General features: G+C 43.3%; 1 protein-coding gene across 25 annotated transcripts in view; it reads left to right on the top strand.

The window, feature by feature from the left end:
- kif1b (kinesin family member 1B) overlaps positions 1–23,956 on the top strand; it is a 215,086-nt gene that overhangs the window by 132,580 nt on the left and 58,550 nt on the right. For all 25 annotated transcript variants that reach the window (XM_048561058.2, XM_048561044.2, XM_048561066.2 and 22 more), the window contains 4 exons: positions 7,111–7,216; positions 16,271–16,419; positions 17,736–17,914; positions 20,013–20,150. In XM_048561058.2, the coding sequence (XP_048417015.1) occupies positions 7,111–7,216; positions 16,271–16,419; positions 17,736–17,914; positions 20,013–20,150 (572 nt within the window). The remainder of the gene's footprint in view (positions 1–7,110; positions 7,217–16,270; positions 16,420–17,735; positions 17,915–20,012; positions 20,151–23,956) is intronic.

The raw sequence follows: 23,956 nt of genomic DNA, 5'->3' as shown, positions 1-23,956 counted from the left end.
ATACCTCAATTAGGTCCCCTCTCCTCCTCCTTTTCTCCAATGAAAAGAGACCGAGCTCAGTCAACCTCTCTTCATAAGATAAGCCCTCCAGTCCAGGCAGCATCCTGGTAAACCTCCTCTGAACCCTCTCCAAAGCATCCACATCTTTCCTATAATAGGGTGACCAGAACTGGATGCAGTATTCCAAGTGCAGTCTAACCAAAGTTTTATAGAGCTGCAACAAGATTTCACGACTCTTAAACTCAATCCCCCTTTTAATGAAAGCCAAAACACCATATGCTTTCTTAACAACCCTGTCCACTTGGGTGGCCATTTTAAGGGATCTATGTATCCGCACACCAAGATCCCTCTGTTCCTCCACACGGCCAAGAATCGTATCCTTAATCCTGTACTCGGCTTTCAAATTCGACCTTCCAAAATGAATCACCTCGCATTTATCCAGGTTGAACTCCATCTGCCACCTCTCAGCCCATCTCTATTAAGGTACTATTCAGAAATTTTCATTCAGTTTACTGATTTGCTACAAGCATACACTCCAGGTTGATTCTGTTGAATAATTCCTCTCCAAACAATTTAAGCATCACTCAAAGAAAAATTTTCACTGACTGTAACGAGGAAGTAGATTGAATGCTAACACAAAAACAATGGCTACATGGCATCCAATCACATGGGTGAAAATGAATTCTGCTCAAAGTAAAATCTTAAATGCAAGAAGTACTTATGTACCTTACGAAAGAGCTAGAATTTGAAACCTAACCCTGTACTGACAGAATATCTGAACCATGGTAGTGTGTGAGATTTTGATGGTATTTTAATAACAGGATTCCTTTTTGCTTCCTCTAACTTTTCATTTGTAGCAAAATAAAAAGAAAATACCAAGGGTGGGTTGCCCAAAGGTGTGGAAACTGCAATACTGCTCATCTCTGGAAAAGTACAAAACTAAAATTGAGCTTGCATCAATTTCTACATCCCTAAAAAATAGTAAAACTAGTCCTGTAGCAAGCGATTTAAGTTTCTACTGTTGTAGTGTAGAGATGGAATTATTACAAATATGTACATTTTAAAACTAAAGCTTTTGTGACAATTAAAACAGCCCATAGTGGTGTTTCCATTTTATTGTGATGGTGGTGGTATTAGTATTCTAAATGCCAATGTTTAAATACTCCCACCTTTTATAATGGTTCTTACAGTATCTTATCCACAGCCCTTGTGATTTTATGAACCTCTACAAGGTCACCCCTCAGTCTCAGATGCTCCAGGGAAAATAGTCCCAGCCTATTCAGCCTCTCAAACCCTCCAGCCCTGGCAACATCTTTGTAAATCTGTTTTGAACCCTGTCTTTAAAATAAAAAGACAGAGGTGAAGCTTACGTTGGCTGTTCAAAAGCTTTCAAGATTTTGACAGCGTGAATGCAGAGAGGATGCTTCCTTCTACAAGGAAGAGCAGGATTTAGAAGCCATTCAATATGAGACGGTCAACTGGAAATCCAATGGGGAATTCAGAAGCTGCTTTGTTACCCATTGACTGGTGAAAATGTGTAATCCACTGTCTCAGGAAGTGGTTGAAGTGACCTGGGTAGTTGATTTATTTAAGTGGCAGCTACATAAGCAAATGAGGGATCATGGAATGGGTGGTTGCAATGAGGTTTAGATGAGGAAAGAGTGGAGTGAAGTTGAAATAGAATGTAAACACCAGAATGTACTGGTAAGGTTGAATGGCCTTGTTTTGTGCTCTATGCCCTGCCTAGTCCCCTGATTAAATGGTACCTTATGGTGCCAGTCACATAAGCTTGGATAACATGCATCTTCTGTAGTATCTTCAACCATCCATTCAAATCTGTATTCAGCACAAACTAGCAAAATTAATTCTGAACATCCAAAGAGATTTTAAGAAACTAAACAGAGTACATGGTGTGATGAGCTTACTGGATTCCATCTCTCTCGAAACTGATTTGAAGAATGGATTGATAATCTGCACAAAATCAGGATTCCTGAATATATTCAGCCCTATTACCAGCCCATGATGGTGATGGATCCTTCTCAGCATCTCCCCAGTCTATTAAAGTTCAAGTTCAAATAAATATAAGTTGCAGAACCTGCAATCCCATTGTTTAAGTTTAGTCATTGTGGTTTTGTGATGGGTTGCTGGGAATGAAATGATGATGTGGTGCTCTTGACTTCAACCCTTTGAGGCTATATTTTAGTAATTTGTGGGATGTGAGGCTCGCTACCAAAGCCATCATTTATGAACCATCCCTAATTAGATTTCAGAAGATGGTGTTGAGTTGTCACCTCAATGTGGGCAATGCAAGAGAGTCCAGGGAATTGAGCCAACCCAGCCCATCGTTGTAACAAAGTTACATTCAAATGTTCTCCCATCTTTCCTTCTGTTAAAAATAACCGTTTATAACCTCTTCTGCCATTTGTTTGTGTGGATTAGGTGCACAATAGGTACCTCAGTGATAGTGAGGAAATGGTGATCATCCTGCTTAAAGCAGGATAAAAGTCTTCCACCAAACATCTTATCTTTTCAGCAATAAACAGCTTTTCTACACAGAGTGGATTGTATGTGGAATGAACTTCCAAATAATGTGATCGATAAGGGTACAGCATTTAAAAGACTCTTGGAGAAGTACGTGAGCAAGGAAAGTTTGGAGGGATATGGGACAAACGTAGGCAGGTGGAACTAGTTTAGTTTGAGATTATGTTTGGCACAGACTTGTTGGACAGAAGGGTCTCTTTCCATGCTGTATGGCTCTCAAGTTGTTCTACCAAACAACTATTCATGTATTTGTACCATCTTCTGTATTTGTTTGGCTCACAGAATTTCCAATTTAGCTTTAATTTCTTTAGTTTAAACTGTGCTTGACACGTGTGATGGGTTTTAAGAAGGAAACTGGAAATTGAATTTGGCTTGGGTAGTTAGTAGTTGATAGAGCTGCGATGGAGGCAGGATGTGTTACAAAGGTGCTACTTTTTAAAAAACCTAATGGGTATGCCGGAGATAATGGGAACTGCAGATGCTGGAGATTCCAAGATAATAAAATGTGAGGCTGGATGAACACAGCAGGCCAAGCAGCATCTCAGGAGCACAAAAGCTGACGTTTCGGGCCTAGACCCTTCATCAGAGAGGGGGATGGGGGGAGGGAACTGGAATAAATAGGGAGAGAGGGGGAGGCGGACCGAAGATGGAGAGTAAAGAAGATAGGTGGAGAGGGTGTAGGTGGGGAGGTAGGGAGGGGATAGGTCAGTCCAGGGAAGACGGACAGGTCAAGGAGGTGGGATGAGGTTAGTAGGTAGCTGGGGGTGCGGCTTGGGGTGGGAGGAAGGGATGGGTGAGAGGAAGAACCGGTTAGGGAGGCAGAGACAGGTTGGACTGGTTTTGGGATGCAGTGGGTGGGGGGGAAGAGCTGGGCTGGTTGTGTGGTGCAGTGGGGGGAGGGGATGAACTGGGCTGGTACAAGGCGACCCACTCTCACCAATTCTATTTAACATTGCTCTGGATCCGTTGGTGTGCTCTCTGGAGAGGGCCAACTCAGGGGTCTCCATGCCCCTGGGCGACAGAAGAGTCAACTGTTCGACTTTGGCCTTCGCGGATGACATCGCCCTTCTAAGTGACTCACACACTGGTATGGCAAGGAACCTGAAGCTGCTCCAGGCATACTGTGACCATACGGGCCTCAGTATTAACATAGCGAAAACGAAGGGATTCCACTTCACCTTTAAAAGGAAGACCTTCATATACAACCATTTCGCAAACTGGAAGCTAAGGGATGAATCCATAGCCTACATACCCCCAGGCGACACCGAGAAATACCTGGGTGCCCGCATCGATCCATGGGCAGGTGTGGCAGAAGGGCAGTGGGAGGAGAAGCTTAAGTCCTGGGTTCATGGAATACAGGCAGCGCCCCTCCGACCACGACAACGGTTGGAAATCCTGAAAGTGCATGTCATCCCCAGATTGTACTTCCATCTGATCCTAACAGAGGCATCACAAACTACTCTTGTAAAGCTGGACCAAATCATCCGTAACGCCACGAAAGAATTCCTACACCTACCACCTCATACTGCAGACGGAATACTATATTCGAGCCACAGGAACGGTGGTCTCGGCGTCCCAAAACTCGAAGTGCAAATACCATCCGCGATTATCCGTAAACGCGAAGCACTAGACATGTCAAGTGATGTAGTCATTCGGGCCTCCTTTCAATATAAAGGAGAGAGCAACACAGAGACAGTTGCGGGACTGCGTGCACTCAAAGTCCTAAAGGAAATTGAAAATTTCCAACCCAACACCCGCGGCAACGGTGAGGGGATGATAGACCTGATGGCTGACATCCAAGACATGATGCCGGTAGCACAAAAGGCAAACGAGGGGCGACCGAAACCACCCGGTTGCAGGAACAGCAACTCATATTCCGCCTGGGAACCCTGCAGCCATATGGTATCAATGTGGACTTCACCAGTTTCAAAATCTCCCCTTCCCCCACTGCATCCCTCAACCAGCCCAGTTCATCCCCTCCCCCCACTGCACCACACAACCAGCCCAGCTCTTCCCCCCCACCCACTGCATCCCAAAACCAGTCCAACCTGTCTCTGCCTCCCTAACCGGTTCTTCCTCTCACCCATCCCTTCCTCCCACCCCAAGCCGCACCCCCAGCTACCTACTAACCTCATCCCACCTCCTTGACCTGTCCGTCTTCCCTGGACTGACCTATCCCCTCCCTACCTCCCCACCTACACCCTCTCCACCTATCTTCTTTACTCTCCATCTTCGGTCCGCCTCCCCCTCTCTCCCTATTTATTCCAGTTCCCTCCCCCCATCCCCCTCTCTGATGAAGGGTCTAGGCCCGAAACGTCAGCTTTTGTGCTCCTGAGATGCTGCTTGGCCTGCTGTGTTCATCCAGCCTCACATTTTATTATAATGGGTATGCCGTCTATTTTGAAAGCTCAGTTCTACAATTAAACATGAAGTTTCACACATTGGGTCAGTGGGTGCCTGAGTAGGGTTGAGGGAGATGTGAACGTTTTAATTGAGACTACACGTAATAATTGATATGAGATGCTCAGAGGGAGGATATACTGATACGTCAGTGTTGGAATATTGAATGTGCAGTCTGAGAGCACAGAAGTAGAGAAGTTGAACTGGTTAGCATCAGCAGATGTGGAGGTAGACTGAGTAGCTAGAGTACACTGAATATTTTTGTCCCCTTGTGTAAGGAAAGATGTTCTTCAGTTGGAGGCAGTTTGGAGAAGGTTTGTGAGAATGACCTCTTGTGTGGTGGGATTGTCTTGAGCACAGGTTAAACAGGTTGGGTCTCTACTAACTGGAATTTGAGAGAATGAGAGTGATCTAATCGAAACAACATACAATTCTTAAGCAGCTTAACAGTGTAAATGGCTGAGAGGATGCTTTCCTCATGGGAGAGCCTAGGACCAGAGGGTGGCGTCTCAGAATAAAGGAGGCCAAGTTAAGTCTGAAATGAGGAGGAATGTCTTCTGAGTGTTGAGAGTCTCTGGAACTCCTTGCCACTGAGGGGTTAGAAACTTCTATGTTTAAGGCTGAGATGTATCCTCCTTCAGTAGGAGAATCAAGGGTTGTGGAGAAGGGGCAGAAAAGTGAGTGTGAGGATTGTCAGATTGTATTGAATGGCAGAGCAGGCTGGAAAGGCCAAATGGCATACGCCTTTTCTCATTTCTCGGCGTTTTCTAGAGCCAGTACTTGTGACAATGTACAACGGTGCAACGTGAATGCTGGAAAGAAACCTAATTTGCAGATCGGTTTCACCACGTGGGCATCGAAGTTTGAACACTGGAACTTTGAGCACAAAGTGAACTCTTTATGCCTGTGATTTCATGACTGTGTTTTTAGTAATTGTGTTTGTTTTTAAAATACCATCTCTGAATGAATGACTGCTTTCTAGAGGCTGTCTGGTAAATAGAGCATCTTCACAAGGTAATGTTTGAAGGTAATTTGCTTTCTACTCCCTTGGGGTATGAGCTTTGAATTTGTGTACATGTGGAACATCAACATAATGTGAAGAGTTGCTGCAAGTTTCTGGTTAAACTGTAGCAAGCCTGTTAAAATCAGTCCTTCAATTTAATTGAACAACTAATTGTGTCAACATCAGAACTTCTTTTCCAAGAAAAGTTCATTCGGATTTTGAAAACTGTAGCATTGAAATGACCTCAGATTTCAAACAGACATGATTCTCTAATACTTAATACATTTATCCTTGTTTGTGAGCTATTACAACTTTTAATTTGCAAAAGTACTAAAATTACCATAGTCTGTGATTAGTAATTAACTCTGCAAGTTAATTAACGGGATAAAGTAGCAGTGAAAATTAGCATTAGTTTTCACTAGCCCCAGTATGATTCAGGACTTCTGCCTCAATTGTTTATAATAATGAGGCTTTATCAATGTTACTGCCATTCCCTATTATAATTCTGAAAGGATGCCAATGTTTGAAGCTCATACTATTGTGATGTAAATGGATTGGTTATTATTGGTTACACCACATCCATCTTTCATTTCCTTTTGAGAGTATTTTTGTAATGCATTAAGGAGAAATGTATTCATCTGAGTGATATGTTGTCTTAAATGTGCTAACCTATGCTGTATTTATTTTTCGGTTAACCTCCATCTTACTGCATTTTTGCTTAGAGAGGTACTAACCTTCCACTCTTGGATTTCCATTTGGTCATCTCTTTAGGAAGCCTAGATCCAGAAATGAGGTGGAGAGGTGGGCTGTGTCCCCCAACCATTTTATAGATACTTGATAATGTTAAAAACTTTAAATTTAATCAAACACTTCTGATTCAATTTATTCATGCTTTATATGCACCTAATTGTACTGAAGGAAAAATTAGGATCCTTTATCTGACTGTTAATTAGCTCAGTCTTTTTAGGATATTAATTGAAGGAAAGCACATAGGTTTTAGTTTATGATGCAAGTCAGGTCTTGGACTTTGCAGCAAGATATGCTATTCCTGTATTAAAAGCAATAATCAGTTGAACCCCTGCCACTGCAAAGTCTTTGACTTGTGGAACCTTACTGGCTCTCTGCCCTTGTCCTTTCTTGTACACGTCTTCTGTCTTTATTGCCAGGACTATGAAAGTAAGCTTGAAGCTTTACAGAAACAAGTGGAAACCCGTTCACTAGCTGCAGAAACAACTGAGGAAGAGGAGGAGGAGGAGGAGGAGGAGGAAGAAGGTGATGTACTTTGGCTAACCATGATTTTCTTCATAATACCACCCTCAGATTATCAGAAAGATCCCTGATTAGAACATGAAAGGCTTTAAGTAAACATTTTAGCGAATCCAAGTTCCTGTTAAAATCCATTGGGATCATTTCAAAATGTGTCCTTGCAGCTGGTGATATAATATGACATGTAATACACTTGCTTGTCATTTTTGACAAAGTGGGATCAAAGGACCCACGTCCAAAGGAGGAGGAGGGTGGAGCAGGAAGAGAAGAGGTGTGTCACTGTTGGTTCAAGATGTTTGATCCCACCACCTTCCGGTGTTTTTGATTTGCACTCCTTCTTCTGTTCTGAGAATGCCTTGGTAAATTTTATCACTACTGTATCTTGGAGTTCCTTGGTCTTTAAACAGAACATTAAGTAGAGGCACTGCTGTCTCAGCCCCAGGGACCTAGGTTTGATTTCACCCTCGGGCGACTGTCTGTGTGGAACTTGCACGTACTCCCCGTGTCTGCGTGTGATTCCTTTGGGTGCTCCAGTTATTCCTCGCAGTCCAAAGATGTGGAGGTTAAGTGAGTTGGCCATGGGAAATTGCCCATGGTGTCCAGGATGTACAGGCTAGATGGGATTGTCAAGGGAAATGCAGAGTTACAGGGATAGGGTGACGGGGTGGGACTGGGTGGGATGCTGTTAGAAGGGTCGGTGTGAACTTGATGGAAGCGGGCCATTTGGCCTACACTGTAGGGTTTCAGAGTCTAGTCTATTAAGTGACTCTCAGACCTTTGGCTACATTCAAAGCAATACAATAATGAGACTTGTCAACTTTCTGTTTAGTCACTCAGTAGAACGTTAGACAAGTTTGGCAGAAAGTCAGATCCTGCTGAGTGAGTGAGTGAGTGAGATAGGCAGCACGTTATTCAGCCAGGCCGGTCTGAGAGATTGATGGCAATCATCATCTAGCTGCATTCATATGGATTATTCACTGGCCTTGACTGAAATGGTTGTAACCATTGCTTTTATTTCTCAAAAGATCTGACATCTTCACACTGAAATTTGTGATAAGTATTTAAGGAGGCAAATTGAATTTTGGCCTTTATTGCTCAGGGGCTGGACTTTATAAAGAGGGAAGTCATGTTCCAACAAGTGAGGCCGTTCGTGAGGCTGCACTTAGAGTTCTCTGAACTATTTTGGTCTCTGTATTTAAGAGAACATACTGGCATTGGAGGCTGGTCTGTCGATACTCACCAGGTTCATTGCCAGGATGGAGGTGACAGAATTACCAAGGATGGGCCTTTATTCATTGGAATCTAGAAGAATGAGAGATGATCTTATTGACACACATGAATCTGCGGGGACTTGACTCAGTTTTCCAAAGAACGGTGCTGCTTGGCCTGCTGTGTCCATCAAGCTCTAAACGTTGTTATCTCAGATGTTTCTACTAGTTTGGAGGATCTTGAACTAGGGTTAGAGTTCAGAATAAGGGGAATTCATTTAAAGCTGATATGTGAAGAAATTTCTTCTCCCAGAAAGCAGTGCAAGTCTTGAATTCTGTGCCCTAGAGTGATACGGAAGCCAGATCACTGACAGGATTTAAAGTGAAGATAGGTTTTTGAAGTTTTAGGGAGTTGATGGTTACGCTGATCTGGTATGAAAGAGGAGTTGACGCCTGGGGACGATCAAACATGAGCTTGTTGAATGGTGGGGCAGGCCTGAGGGTTGGAATGGCCTGTTCCTATTCTTTGTGTTCATGTGTACCAAAGGTATTTGACCAAATAAGCACTGGTGTTCTATCCAGTTGTCAGGTGGACGAACGAACAGGGAAATACTCCTTCACGTTCATGCTATCCCTCAGATGGTGAAGCCTTTACACAGCCCTCCTCAGTTGTTGCTGATCTAACTTTGTGGGGGAATATGGAAATGCTTGGCCAATCTCTGAAAACTCCGAGCAATTGCTCCCTAACTCCCTAAAATATTCGAACGTGCACCAGGGGTGAGGCGTGATAGATGGTTAGTTGCACTAAACTAATACTCTCTTTAACCTTCCCAGGGTTGGATAAAGGGCATTCCCATTTGGCGTGGGGATGCCCATTTCCCACTATTGCATTTCAGTTTTTCAAAGTAGTGTATGCACAGTTTGTGCAAAGTTAACATTTGAAGTACCATGTACATGTTATTTGGCTCTCTCCATCCATACAGTTGGGAGCGATTCATTGCAGAAAGCTGCAGAACAAAGGAACTTGCAGGGGGGTACTTCTGCCTGAACTCAAAAAGCTAGTGCACAGCTGCAGCAGGTAATCAGGAAGATGAATGGAATGTTGGCCCATATTTCAAGGGGATTGGAGTGTGTGACTAGGGAAGTCTTACTGCAACTGTACAAGGTGCTGATGAGACCGCATCTGGAGTAATGTGAGCAGTTTGATCCCCTTATTTTAAGGAAGGTGGAGGCCGATCAGAGAGGGTTCACAAGGATGAACCGTGGTTTGGAGGATCATATGAGCAACGGTTACACTGATTGAGACTGTACTCTCAGGAGTTGAGAAGAATGTGAGGTGATCTCATTGAAACATGTAGGATTTCAAGGGACTTGGTTCGGTGAATGTTGAGAGGATACATACCTTTGTGGGAAAATCTAGGACCAGAAGGCACAGTCCCACAATAAAGGTTGGTTGGGGGTGGGGGTGCAACTTAAAACTGAGATGAAGAAGAATTCTTATGTTGAGGGTCGAGTGCCTTTGGAACTCCTTGTCACAGAGAGCTGTGGGGACAGAGACCTTGTGTATATTTAAAGTTGAGATAGGGTCTTGACCAGTAGGGAAATCGAGGATTATGGGGATTGTTGGATCTGTTATTGGATGACACAGCAGGCCGAATGGCTCACTCATGTTCCTGTTTCTTAAGGTCTTATGGAAAATGGTACAGATTTGGTATTTCACATTGTGTGTCAGGGTGGGGGAATAGGGGAGGGTGCGGAGAGAGTAGGGAAAGTGCTTAGGGGCTGTTGAATTTTCAGGAAGGCAGTGGTGCAGTACTTGGTGCCTTCCAAAATTCCTTTGATTCAGTCAGGGACAAGAAAAGGTGAGAGTGGCCCTTCTGTTGGAAGGTCACTAAAGGGCCTCATCATACCTCCATAGATATTCCCCTGGTAGTGGTGTTCCTGTGCCATATATGGAAGCTACCCAGGAGGAAAAAGCTTTCTTGTGGGCTTGGAAGATAATAGGGTCCCATTCCTGGTTTGGGCTCTCTTTGGTCCTGAAAGAATCCCTCCCCCTCCCTCAATAAGAATCCACACCTTTGCGAGACCTGCCCAACAGGCTCCAGTGAGCCCCACCCATGCCCTCATTCCAGAACCAACTCAACCTTTGATGTTAATGGGGCAAGCTGCAGTTGGCTTGGACTGAAGAGAAGCTGTTTCTTATCAGTCAGTTGGTCTTGGAGATGGAATCTCAGCCCCCTGTTTCCTGACAGAGCAGAAACCTTGACACAATGCTTTGTGGTTTCCAGAAATACCTACACCTGGATTAACACCAGTTTTTGAGCGACAAAAGCCTTGCATCTCAGCCCCGCGTTTTTTTTTCCTATTCATTTTTTCTGAGATGTGGGTGTTCCTGGCTGGCCAGCATTTCTTGCCTATCCCTGGTTGCCCCTTGAGAAGGTGGTGGTGAGCAGCCGCCTTGAAGTGCTACAGTCCTCCTGCTGTGGGGTGGCCCACCATCCTATTAGGGAGGAAATTCTAGGTTTTTGCCCAGGTGACAGTGAAGGAACAATGATATATTTCGAAGTCGGGACGTCAAGTGGCTCAGAGGGGAATTTGGAGGTGGTGGTGTTCCCATGTACCTGCTGCCCTTGTCCTTCCAGATGAAAGTGGTTGTGGGTTTGGAAGGTGCTGTCTGAGAATCCTTGGTGAATTTCTGCAGCACATTTTGCAGATAGTACACACTGCTGCTACTGAAGTGGTAGAAGAAGTGAATGTTTGTGGAAGTGTCTCAGCTTGGCAGCACTGTAGCTCAGTGGTTAGTATTGACGCCTCACAGCACCAGCGATTTCGCCCTCTGGCGACTGTTGTGTGGAGTTTGCACATTCTCCCCATGTCTGCGTGGGTTTCCTTCCACAGTCTAAAGATGTGCAGGTTAGGTCGATTGGCCATATTTAAGTTGTCTATAGTGCCCAGGGATGTGTAGGCTCCATGGATCAGCCACAGGAAATGGCAGGGTTACAGGGATACTGTAGAGAGTTGGTTCTGGCTGAGATGCTCTGAGTCCACACCAGCCCTGCAATGGGCTGAATGGCTGCTTCCACACTGTAAGATTCTATGATTTTAAGTGCCTCATTATTATACGCAACTTATTTTCTATAGAATACTGAAATCTCAACTTAAAAAGAAGTCCTTTGGGTTTAAGAGGAAAAGAAAATCATTGACCATGAAGTCACTAAATATTTAACAAATTAATTGTTGATATTTGATTGCAAAATTTGTTACCAGGATTTAAATGTTTTAGAACACAGAACATAGAACTTGACAGCGCAGTACAGGCCCTTGATGTTGCGCTGACCTGTGAAACCTAATCTGAAGCCCATCTAACCTACACTGTTCCATTATCATCCATATGTTTATCCAATGACCGTTTAAATGCCCTTAAACCTGGCAAGTCTACTACTGTTGCAGGTAGGGCATTCCACACTGTTACTACTCTCGGAGTAAAGAATCTACCTCTGACATCTGCCCTATATCTATCACCCCTCAATTTAAACCTATGTCCCCACATGCTAGCCATAACCATCCGAGGAAAAAAGCTCTCACTGTCCACCCTATCTAATCCTCTGATCGTCTTGTATGTCTCTATTAAGTTGCCTCTTAACTTTCTTCTAACAAAAACAGCCTCAAGTTCCTCAGCCTTTCCTCATAAGACCTTCTCTCTATTACCAGGCAACATCCTAGTACATTTCCTCTGCACCCTTTCCAATGTTTCCACACCCTTCCTCTAATGGTGCGACCTGAACTGTACGCAATACTCCAAGTGCGGCCGCACTAGAGTTTTGTACAGCTGCAACATGACCTCATGGCTCTGAAACTCAATCCCTTTACCAATAAAACCTAACACACCATATACCACCTTAACAACCCTATCAACCTGGGTGGCAATTTTCAGGGATCTATGCACATGAACACTGAGATCCCTCTGTTCGTCCACACTACCAAGAATCTTACCATTAGTCCAGTACTCTGTATTCCTGTTACTTCTTCCAAAGTGAATCACCTCACACTTTTCGGCATTAAACTCAATTTGCCATCTCTCAGCCCAGCTCTGCAGCTTATCTATGTCCCACTGTAACCTGCAACATCCTTCCGCATGACCCGCAACTCCACCGACTTTAGCGTCATCTGCTAATTTACTAACCCATCCTTCTACGCCCTCATCCAGGTCATTTTTATAAATGACAAACAGCAGTAGCCCCAAAACAGATCTTTGCGATACACCACTAGTAACTGAACTCCAAGATGAACGTTTCCCATCAACCACGACCCTCTGTCTTCTTACAGCTAGCCAACTTCTGATCCAAATTGATAAATCATCCTCAATCCCATGCCTCCGTATTTTCTGCAATAGGCTACTGTGGGGAACCTTATCGAACGCCTTGCTGAAATCCATATACACCACATCAGCCGGTTTACTCTCATCTACCTGTTTGGACACCTTCTCAAAGAACTCAATAAGGTTTGTGAGGCATGACCTACCCTTCACAAAACCGTGTTGACTATCCCTAGCCAAATTGTTCCTTTCTAGATGATTCTAAATCCTTTCCAACACTTTACTCACAACCGAAGTAAGGCTCACTGGTCTATAATTACCAGGGTTGTCTCTACTCCCCTTCTTGAACAAGGGAACAATATTTGCTATCCTCCAGTCTTCTGGCACTATTCCTGCAGTCAGTGACGACATAAAGATCTCTTTGGACTTTGGAATTTTCTGTTTGGACTTGTACTGATAAGCTAACTGGATTCCCTCCATTAAATCAAGCTGTGATTTAGAGCGTGGCTCAGGTTTTCAGGTTGGCCTGTGTTTTAAGACAAAAATCTGTTGTGCAGCAGCATTCCAACCAGGATTTCTGAGCTTTGCTGTATCTTTGTTCTTCAAAAATCGAGGACTATCCAACACAGTCCAGCTTGTGAGGATCAGCAGCATCTCTGACTGACTATAGCTGACCTGTTGGAGTCACTGCTGCAGAAGGGACTGATATGAGAAAAACTATTTTGTCCTTGTTACCTGGCAGTCTAACTGAGTCTCACGTGTACATGAGACAGTGGTGGCGGTGGGAGTTCGTTTTCCAGACTGGAACCTGCAACCAGCTGTGTGCCGTAAGGATCGATGCCACGTCCACTGCTTTTTGTCATTTATATAGATGATTTGGAGATGAACAGCGGAGGAAAGGTTAGTAACTTTGCAGGTGACATGGAAATTGGCATTATCATGGACAGTGAAGATGGCTTATCAGAATACAATGGAATGTTGATCAGATGGGTCGAGGAGTGGTAGGTGGAGTTGATTTAAGATAGATGTGAGATGTTATGGTTTAGTAAGGCATATCAGGGCAGGACACAGACACAATGGTAGGATCCTGGGAAGTGGTGATGAACAAAGAGATCTCAGCATGTGGGTTCATAGATCCTTGAAGGTTAGAGCTGCGGGTAACCAGAGTAGTGATTAAAGCGTTTGATATGTTTGCCTTTATTGGTCAGAGCATTGAGAATAGGAGTTTGGATGTTGTGTTGCGGCTGTACAGGATGTTGGTTAATAAAATGTGAGGCTGGATGAACACAGCAGGCCAAGCAGCATCTCAGGAGCACAAAAGCTGACGTTTCGGGCCTAGACCCTTCATCAGAGAGGGGGATGGGGAGAGGGAACTGGAATAAATAGGGAGAGAGGGGGAGGCGGAACGAAGATGGAGAGAAAAGAAGATAGGTGGAGAGAGTATAGGTGGGGAGGTAGGGAGGGGATAGGTCAGTCCAGGGAAGACGGACAGGTCAAGGAGGTGGGATGAGGTTAGTAGGTAGCTGGGGGTGCGGCTTGGTGTGGGAGGAAGGGATGGGTGAGAGGAAGAACCGGTTAGGGAGGCAGAGACAGGTTGGAGTGGTTTTGGGATGCAGTGGGTGGGGGGGAAGAGCTGGGCTGGTTGTGTGGTGCAGTGGGGGGAGGGGACGAACTGGGCTGGTTTAGGGATGCAGTTGGGGAAGGGGAGATTTTGAAGCTGGTGAAGTCCACATTGATACCATATGGCTGCAGGGTTCCCAGGCAGAATATGAGTTGCTGTTCCTGCAACCTTCGGGTGGCATCATTGTGGCAGTGCAGGAGGCCCATGATGGACATGTCATCTAGAGAATGGGAGGGGGAGTGGAAATAGTTTGCGACTGGGAGGTGCAGTTGTTTGTTGCGAACTGAGCGGAGGTGTTCTGCAAAGCGGTCCCCAAGCCTCCACTTGGTTTCCCCAATGTAGAGGAAGCCGCACCGGGTACAGTGGATGCAGTATACCACATTGGCAGATGTGCAGGTGAACCTCTGCTTAATGTGGAATGTCATCTTGGGTCCTGGGATAGGGGTGAGGGAGGAGGTGTGGGGGCAAGTGTAGCATTTCCTGCGGTTGCAGGGGAAGGTGCTGGGTGTGGTGGGGTTGGAGGGCAGTGTGGAGCGAACAAGGGAGTCACGGAGAGAGTGGTCTCTCCGGAAAGCAGACAGGGGAGGGGATGGAAAAATGTCTTGGGTGGTGGGGTCGGATTGTAAATGGCGGAAGTGTCGGAGGATGATGCGTTGTATCCGGAGGTTGGTAGGGTGGTGTGTGAGAACGAGGGGGATCCTCTTAGGGCGGTTGTGGGGGGGATGTTGGTTAGGCCACTTTTGGAATAATCAAGTGTTCAATTCTGGTCTGCCTGCTATAGCAAAGATGTCATTAAACTTGAAAGGGTGAATAAAAGATTTGCAAGAATATTTGCGAGGGTCGGAGGGTTTGAGCCATAGGGAGAGGCTGAGTAGGCTGGGGCTATTTCCCCTGGAGCATCGGAGGCTGAGGGGTGACCTTGTAGAGGTTTATAAAATCATGAGGGGCATGGATAGGATAGACAAGGTCTTTTCCCCGGGGTGGGGGGAGGAGTCCAAAACTAGAGGACGTAGGTTTAAGGTGAGAGGGTTAGGGTTAGAGGGGAAAGATATAAAAGGAACCTAAGAGGCAACTTTTTCATTGAGAGGGTGGTGTATGTATGGAATGAGCTGTCAGAGGAGGTGCTGGTGTAATTCCAACATTTAAAAGGCATCTGTATGGGTACGTGAATAGGAAGGATTTAGTGGGATATGGGCTAAATGCTGGCAAAAGGGGACTAAATTTATATTGGATATCTGGCTGGCATGGATGAGTTGGACTGAAAGGTCTGTTTCTATGCTCTACATCTCTACAACTCTGACTCTATCAGCTGTTATTGTGTTAATAAATTCTTTATTATGTAAAATTTGATCTTTTTTTTTGAAATGTAAATCTGTGAAGGTTTTCAGTTTCCAAGGCAAAGTGAGCAGTTTTGGTTATGATATTAAATAACAGTGGGACCAGGAGGCTGCTGTCCCATTAGAGAGAGAGAGCGAGAGAGACAACTAGTGGTGGTTTAGCCTGAGGTGAAAGAGAGGAGTTGAGAAGGAGAGTCCTTGATGCAGCAAATGCAGGAATTGAACCCATGCTGTTTGTGTCATTATATCACAAACCAGCCATCCAGCCAATTGAGGTAACCAACTAAATAAGAGCTTTAGTCAATAAGGAAACTACACTGTATTGCTGGTTAGAGGTGATGGTTGGGTTAAAGGGTCTTGCTGCCAGAAAATCCAATCAACCTGCATGCTCTTGGTGTATGCCAGAAAACAAGAGTCTTTATTGTAATGCCATCTGGAACCACTTTAAAGGGGTTACCATCAGTGATACAGTGACAAAGTCAAAGCTGAAATATTTTAATGATTACCAGTGCCTGGCCATGAGTGACCGTTGATAAGTTTCTGTCCTAAATGTTCTATGAATCTTGTTTTCCACTATAGTGCCCTGGACCCAACGTGATTATGAGCTGGCAGAGTGGGCATTCAGAAAATGGAAGTATCATCAGTTTACATCTTTGCGTGACTTACTTTGGGGGAATGCTGTCTATCTGAAGGAGGCAAATGCCATTAGCGTTGAACTGAAGAAAAAGGTACTGGTTGGCATTCTCGTGCAGTGCTCAAGAACGCAATTCACTGGTTAAATTTTTAGTTTTTTGTGAACTTTCCTCATGCCCTTGTTTAACTTAAATCAATTCTAAAATAAAATCTGTTGTTGATTTGCTCAGAAATACTGGCCTGCAGCCTGTGGTTACTGCTGAATGTGCTGGGCTTGTGCTATTCTGGTCTGGAATGTACTGTTCCGAAAAACCCAGACATTATTCACGAATGAACGCTGCTCTGAAAGTTGATGTGAGGAAGGAATTGCTGATGTTTCTTTTTCAATTGTAAACTGACGCCCGTGCTATAGGGTAGAGATGGGAAGATCGTTTCAGACAAATCAACATTAATTAGTCACCAGTTTTAGAGGATTGACAAACATGCTTAAGGAACAAATATTTACGTTTTAGGCTCTTTGCCGAGAAATAGGTCTTAATTTTTTTTCTACTTTTTTAAAAAGAGATAAAATACACTTTTGTAAAACCTGATCTGTCACTGAGTCAGAATCAAGTTGGGTCAAATGACTCTTCCGAATGTGTGGCTGGAATATTAATCCACAGTGTAAAATTAGTAAGTGTTAATTTGCAAAAGGCTGTGGAAAGAATGTCTTTGAGGTTTTAGTATGTACTTCATGTGTACTTCATGTGATAACAGTGGTGGATTTTTATACTGCTCTGTAGCATTGGACTTTGGAGCTGAAGTATATCATAGAACCCTTTCAACCTGTTCTACCTTTCAATTAGATCTTGGCTGATTCTATCTTTTCCCAACGCTGATGCATTGGTATCCACAAATCTACTGACCTCTGCCTTACTGTACACTGAGTATCCACAGCCCTGTAGGATACGGAATATCAGATTCACAAAAAGTTTGAGTGAAAACAGAATTTTCATCTCCGATATGAAACTTTTCCCGAGAAAGTCACCCCTAGTTTTGGATTTTCTAGACAGTGTGAGCATCCTCTCAATGTCTACCCTGTAAAGCCCTTTGTGTATTTTGTCTTTCAGTACGTTCATATCCCATCTAAACTGTGGACAGTTTGGATGTGATGTCCTTGATCACTTGTTCTGTGACAATCCCCTTAACCCAGAAATAAATCTAATAAGTCTAGGTGGCACTATGTCTAAAACAAGTGCATCCTTGCTTCAATAATGTGACAATATTGTGATTTATGTTATTCCTGAAAAAATCACGTGTTATGTTGCTTACTGATTTGCCGAAGAAGATGTGAGGATATTGACTGCTGGTGGTTTTATAATTGATTTTTCTTCCCTCCCCCCCCACTTCCACCCTGCCACACTGTGTCCAGGTGCAATTCCAGTTTGTGTTGCTCACAGACACTCTGTACTCCCCTCTTCCACCTGAATTACTCCCTGCTGAGGCTGAATCAGATCGTGAAGTTCAGCAATTCCCAAGAACCGTTGTTGCAGTGGAGGTACAAGATCTGAAGAATGGTGCAACACATTATTGGTCCTTGGAAAAACTCAAGTAAGGTTTGCTTAAGTGCTTGCTGAATCTTCTGGCATGCTGTTTGTGTTACATTTGACAATATCCTATTTTACAACCTGAGTGAGAGACCTTCCTTCTCCACCTTAAACTATATTTCCTAGACTGCATTCATGATAAATTTCTGGAAGGTATTTCCACAATGCATCATGATGTCATAATTGGGGGATTTCCTAATCTTTCTCTATTTAATGGTGAAATAGTGCTGAAAGAAAGACAGATGTTTGTCAAACCTTTTCGTTATGCGCTCTTGCAAAAAATTTGTACGGAATATGAAAATGAGGAGAAAGTAATACTTATAGTGAGACAATTACTGAATGATTGGCAAATGAACTCTAGAGGCATTGCTGTGGATAATGCACCAGTTAATGATGATTAACAGTTAATTGCCAGCCCTGTTTAAATATTGTGTTTTTTCAGTAATTTTCAACTTTTTTTTTAAACCACCAAACTACTATTGATGTGGTCTTAATGTGACACATGGATTCACTTCTCTCTTTCTTTTCGTGGGACATGGTTGTCATTGACAAAGCCAACATTCATTGCACATCCTTGCGTGCCCTTGACCCGAGTGTTGTTTCAGAATATTTAACGATCAGCCACATTGCAGCAGATACAGCTGTAGCATCTTTCTCTCTACTGCTATACCAATGGCACACTGAAGATAAAATAATTTCATACTGGGTCACATCCCCTTCTCCAAGACAACTGTAGTTAACAAAGGAAGTTATATCCATTAATTCCAGTTTGATCCAGCACACATGCAGTTGGGAACTGACATTTGGAGAGGATAAGGTTGCTTGATAGCGCACATGGAAGTAGTGAAATTACACAGTGCTGGGCTGGCTGGCTGTGAGACCATGCAGTATGCACAATGGCTAGGTCATTGTCTGCCACCGAGAAGTTTGCAACAGCTTCCTCTCCAAAATTTAGCTTCCAATTGCTGGCACCCTACACAATGATAATTAATAGATCAAACTTATTTCCTTAAATACAGTCAGGATGTGATCCAGCATGAAATTACTTTATCTTCAGTATGCCATTAGTATAACATAGAAATGAGGAGTGTTGACGAATTGTCTTGAGAACCCAAAAATGAAAGAAGATGCTGTGTGAACAGAAGTAATTATATCCTTGCATTCATTTCATCATCTTTGTTTCATTTTTAAAACTGTCAGTTCTATGGAAGAATTTGTTCACCAACTGAAATAAGGAACTTGAACAACCATATTGAGTTACTATGCAGTTTTAGAGTACTGAGGAAAGCATGCCAAGTAAACACCATGTTTTTCATGCTCTGCCCCCATTTTAATGTTAATTTCCTTTCGTTTCTTTAGTTGTCTTGTGTAATTCCAAATCCCTAAACAAAAGATTGGTGTTGCGAGCTAAACAGACTGAATCGCAATTTCGTATCACGTTCTCCCTTGGCAACTACCTCATCTGTGCCCATTTCTTGTTTTTCTGCTGTGCTTTGTCTCCCTGGAGAAAGGAGAGAACCATTCCTGCTGCTGTGTGCTACAGAATGTCCATTACACAGCTGAGTGTGTCTGTCAGTGAGCTGCTGGCTATGGCTTGTGGTGTACACTTTTTAAATAAATTGATTTGATATTTTGTTGTCACATGTACCTAAGTAACAGTGCAAAGCTTTGTCTGTGAGCAATAGAGGCAGATCAGAGTAAGCAAGGACATACAGGTCATAGAGTGTTCAGACAAGGTGAGACATACAGGTTACACTGCACAGGAAGTGTGTGAAGCAAGATCAACATTATTTGAAGTTGAGAGTCCATTCAGCAGTTTAATAATGGCAGGGAAGAAGCTGTTCTTGAACCTGGTGTGTGTTGTGTGTTGTGTGTATTGAAGAGTTCTGTATCTTCAGTATGCATTGGCCCAATTCGCACTGATACTTGCAAGGGAGAAAAATGTAGACACATTATCTTCCTGTGCGTTAGTTGAGCAACATTTGAGAATATGTACATTTAGCTGAACCTTGAGTTGCCAATATCTTAGGAGGGAAGGAAAACTCAGATTACTCTTGCAATGCTTTAACCATGTTCTATACAAGTGTGCTTTGTCTGTGCAGGCAGAGATTGGAGCTAATGCGTGAAATGTATGATCGTGCTGGAGAGATGGCCTCTGCCACACAAGATGACAGCGAAACCATAATGACAGGCAGTGACCCGTTTTACGACCGCTTCCATTGGTTTAAGCTCGTAGGAAGGTATGTTGGTGTCTTTCCTTTATATCAAAGCCATTTGGCACTGACAGCTGCAAAACTGAGTCTTGCTCTGGCTTCGATGTTGATCAACTCTTGAAAGAGATACTTCTATCAGAGGATTATCATAAACCTTCTGTCTGCAGTGCAGCTATTCCCATACTCTGTTTCACATCATGTCCGTTGGGCAATAGCAGAAACAGGCATTCCTATATAATCCATAAGTGCACGATATGCAGCCTAAAACGTGACTCAACTTGTTTAGTTTAGTTCCCAGTTGTATTTAAGGAAAAATTTAACATTTCCAATCAATTTTCCTTTCAGCATTGAGGTGCAAAGGCTTGGTGATTGATGTAATGAAAGTAAAATGACTAAGTTCTTGCGTCTATTTATAACTTACGCTGATAATTATTCTGTGAGTGAACTACGGATTATCATTTAAGTTTGTAACAAAATTTGCCGCTTTTGAAACATTCAGCTACGTGGTGCATTCTGGTTAGCCGGAAAGGAGAAATATGTTTTGGAGAAGTGGGATTACCGCTCTCGACGATGGTAGTTTGCAGACGGGATTCATTTTCATTATAGTGCTCTGCAAGGATGTGGAGTAAATGCATCTCATCCCAGGTTCTGGTAGACATTGGATCACAGGATAAAACCAGCCGCTTAACCACAATGCTAATGTTCTATCGCTGCATTGGTGTTAATGTTACAAAACTAGTAACGCACAGGTCTGGAGTAATGATCCGGAGCCCCAGGTTCAGATCCCACCTCAGCCACTACAGAAGTGCATTATCAGTTAATAATGTATTTCTGAAATGAAATCTAGTGTGATGAGTATGAAACAAGCTGATTGTTAGAAAAACCTTGTCTGACTCATTTATGCCTTATGGGAAGAAAAACTGCTATCCTGACCAAGTCAGATTTCTTTGTAATTCCTGACCTACAGCAATACAGTTAATACTTGGATGGCTAAGCAAGTCAATCAGTTAACAAATGGTAGCATGCCACCATCTCATTGCCTATCCCCAACTGCCATGGTAAATGCTAGGCTTCAGAGCAGCACCGACATGTCTGCATGAAGTCAGTAAAAAGATCAAATAGGTGCTCAAAATTATTTTCCTGTTAAATTTCATTGTCTCCAGTCCCACCCTCACCAACACACGCACGCAAATAAATTCACCCTCTCAAACTCCCCAAAGGTGCATCACCTTGCCTCACTCACTGTGGACATGAAAGATTATTTGACTGCAGGGGCATAACAGCTGTGCCCTATTGCAAATTACCCTTATGTTTTTGACAGCATATTGCTCGCAAAGATTGGTCAAGAAGCATCAATTCATTACCAATCTATTGTGTTATTCCATTGAAAGAGTATGCAGGGCATTTGCAGAACCATTTCCACTGGGATCACTGAAATTGACTGAAGATCAAATGCAGAATCCTCTAGCTATCAGCTGCCAAAATTTGAATACTTGAAAAAAATGAAGATGGTGAGCAAGTGATTTGGGGGATAGTAGTCTTCTTTCAGGGGTTCAGATGCATTTTACTTTTGCCATTCATGGTGTCAGTTGAATCTTGAAATGGGTACCTTGTCATTCTAATGTATCCACTGATTGTTCTGTAATTTCTTTTTCTCCACTTAAGCACTTGCAATTTTCCAGTCATCTACACGGTATTTAAAAATCAAGCTTGTTGCCTTGCATTTTCTGTCAACTTTTTATGGAAATTGAAAAATTGTGGGGCAGGTATTTGCAGCATTAACCAATGATTTTGTCTTAGTTTTTGGCTGGGAAGGACTCTTCACATATAGTCGAATTTCCTTTCAGGTTGGGGATAACCCGAACAACATCAAACAAAGGAAATTTTTGGGGGGGGGGGGGGGGTGTTGGAGGAGAGAGGAAAGGGGTTAAAACTAAGAATTTTGATGGTTTTTGTGATGAATGTTTGTCCAAAAAGAAATCCTAGTGCTTTTATAGGTGGATCATGTTTTTGCCGTATATAGACTTATGAGTTGTCGGTCATTTGCAACAGACATTTGCTGAGCTGCTGCTGATGCCGAAGGATTAACCAGCTGCTAAAGTTGAGTTAAAGGTTTCTAAAGTTTCCAATGTCCCAACAGCTCAGAGCTGCATTAATAACATATGTGCCTGCTGAAGTGCTGGTGACCTTGATTAATTTACAAACAAGCTGCAGAGCTTGGAAGAATATTTTTGGGAACCTGTTGCTTCAAACATCCTTTCTCTCCTGTTAAAATGTGGAGCAAATATGTAGTTTACAAATTCCTTGGTCTGTCTGAGTGCTCCTGAGTGACACATCTGGGCAGCTTTCTTGACAATCCATGACTGGTGAGGAATGAACTCAAACTAAATACAGGGTCAGTGGGTAGAGTGGTACCCAGTCGCATGATTATTTGGGCAGGGCACCGCAATGAAACATGTTGCTTTCACAAAATTCTCCAAGTTTCTGACCAAAATATGCATGACGGAGAGAAGGTAGCTTCTCCCTCTGTCCTTCTCGCTCCTTGCATCCTCTCCCTTCTGCAAATCAGCTGTTGGCTATTTAGCATGAGTTTGCTTTGCTTCATTAGACTATAGTGGACCTATATCTCAACCTACCTGTTTATCCATAAAGAATGATCTCATCCAGTAACGTTGTCAGCCTCAACCTTAATCACTCTACCAGAGTCCTCAGCCACTTGGTGGGTTGAGTTCCACAATTGCCCTTCACTGATGCTCAGTAGCACAGTGTGTATTATCTACAAGATGCATTGTAGAAATTCACCAAAGATCCTCAGACAGCACCTTCCAGACCCGTGACCACTTCCATCTAGAAGGACAAGGGCAGCAGACATGTGGGAACATCACCTCCAATTCCCCTCTAAGTCTCTCACCATCCCGACTTGGAAATAGACTGCCATTCCTTCAGTCGCCTGGTCAAAATCCTGGAATTTTCTCTCCCTAATAGCATTGTGGGTCAATCCACAGCAGGATGAATGCAGCAGTCCAAGAAGGCAGCTCACAACCACTTTCTCAAGGGCAAGTAGGGATGGGCAAGAAATGCTGGCCAGTCAGCAATGCCCACATCCCACAAATGCATAGAGGAAAAAGAAATAAAAACCCCCTCTCCCTGCACAATTTTATGCTGTGCAATCTTACTCTGGATTCACTCATTAAAGGAAGTAGCTCATCTGAGTCAATCCTATTGACTCCTTCTATTATCTTAAACACTCTTAACTCTCTAAATATTAGCATATACATGTGTCATGTTTCCTAACCATCTTCATGATAATCAGCCCTTTCAGCCCCCGCAGTTTCAGTAAAGCTCCAGGTATGCCCCTTCCAAAGCGAACACACACACACTTCCTGAGAACACTTGGCCTTGAATTAAGCACAGGTCTCTGTATAGACCCTAACAAAACCTCTACAACTGGACATATCTTCTTATCTAGCTTCAAAGAAGCGACATACTCAACTCCGATATTTATTCTGCTTCTGTCTCCACAGGTACTTCCAGACCTGCTGAGTTTCTTCAACACTTTTGTTTTTATTTCAGATTGCCAGCTTTTTATATTTTTTTCTTCTCTTTCCATTCCAACCTTGTGGAATTTATAAGCCAACATTAGCATTTGATTACAACTTGTACTTTTGCATTACCTTTAAGTGATTTGTGTACAAGGTCATCCAAAGTCTTTGGGTTCTCCACAATATCTAACCTCTCGCTGTTTAGAAAATATTCCAATCCTCCCTCCTGTATCTTGATTGGATGACTCAGCATTTCTTTCTTTTTCTTTCCTTTGGATGTTGTTGCATGCC

Source organism: Stegostoma tigrinum, chromosome 28 (genome assembly GCF_030684315.1).
Source record: "Stegostoma tigrinum isolate sSteTig4 chromosome 28, sSteTig4.hap1, whole genome shotgun sequence".
NCBI classification, from domain to species: Eukaryota; Metazoa; Chordata; class Chondrichthyes; order Orectolobiformes; family Stegostomatidae; genus Stegostoma; species Stegostoma tigrinum.
Note: the sequence above shows the minus strand (reverse complement) of the source record. Positions and strands in the feature narration are given on the sequence as shown.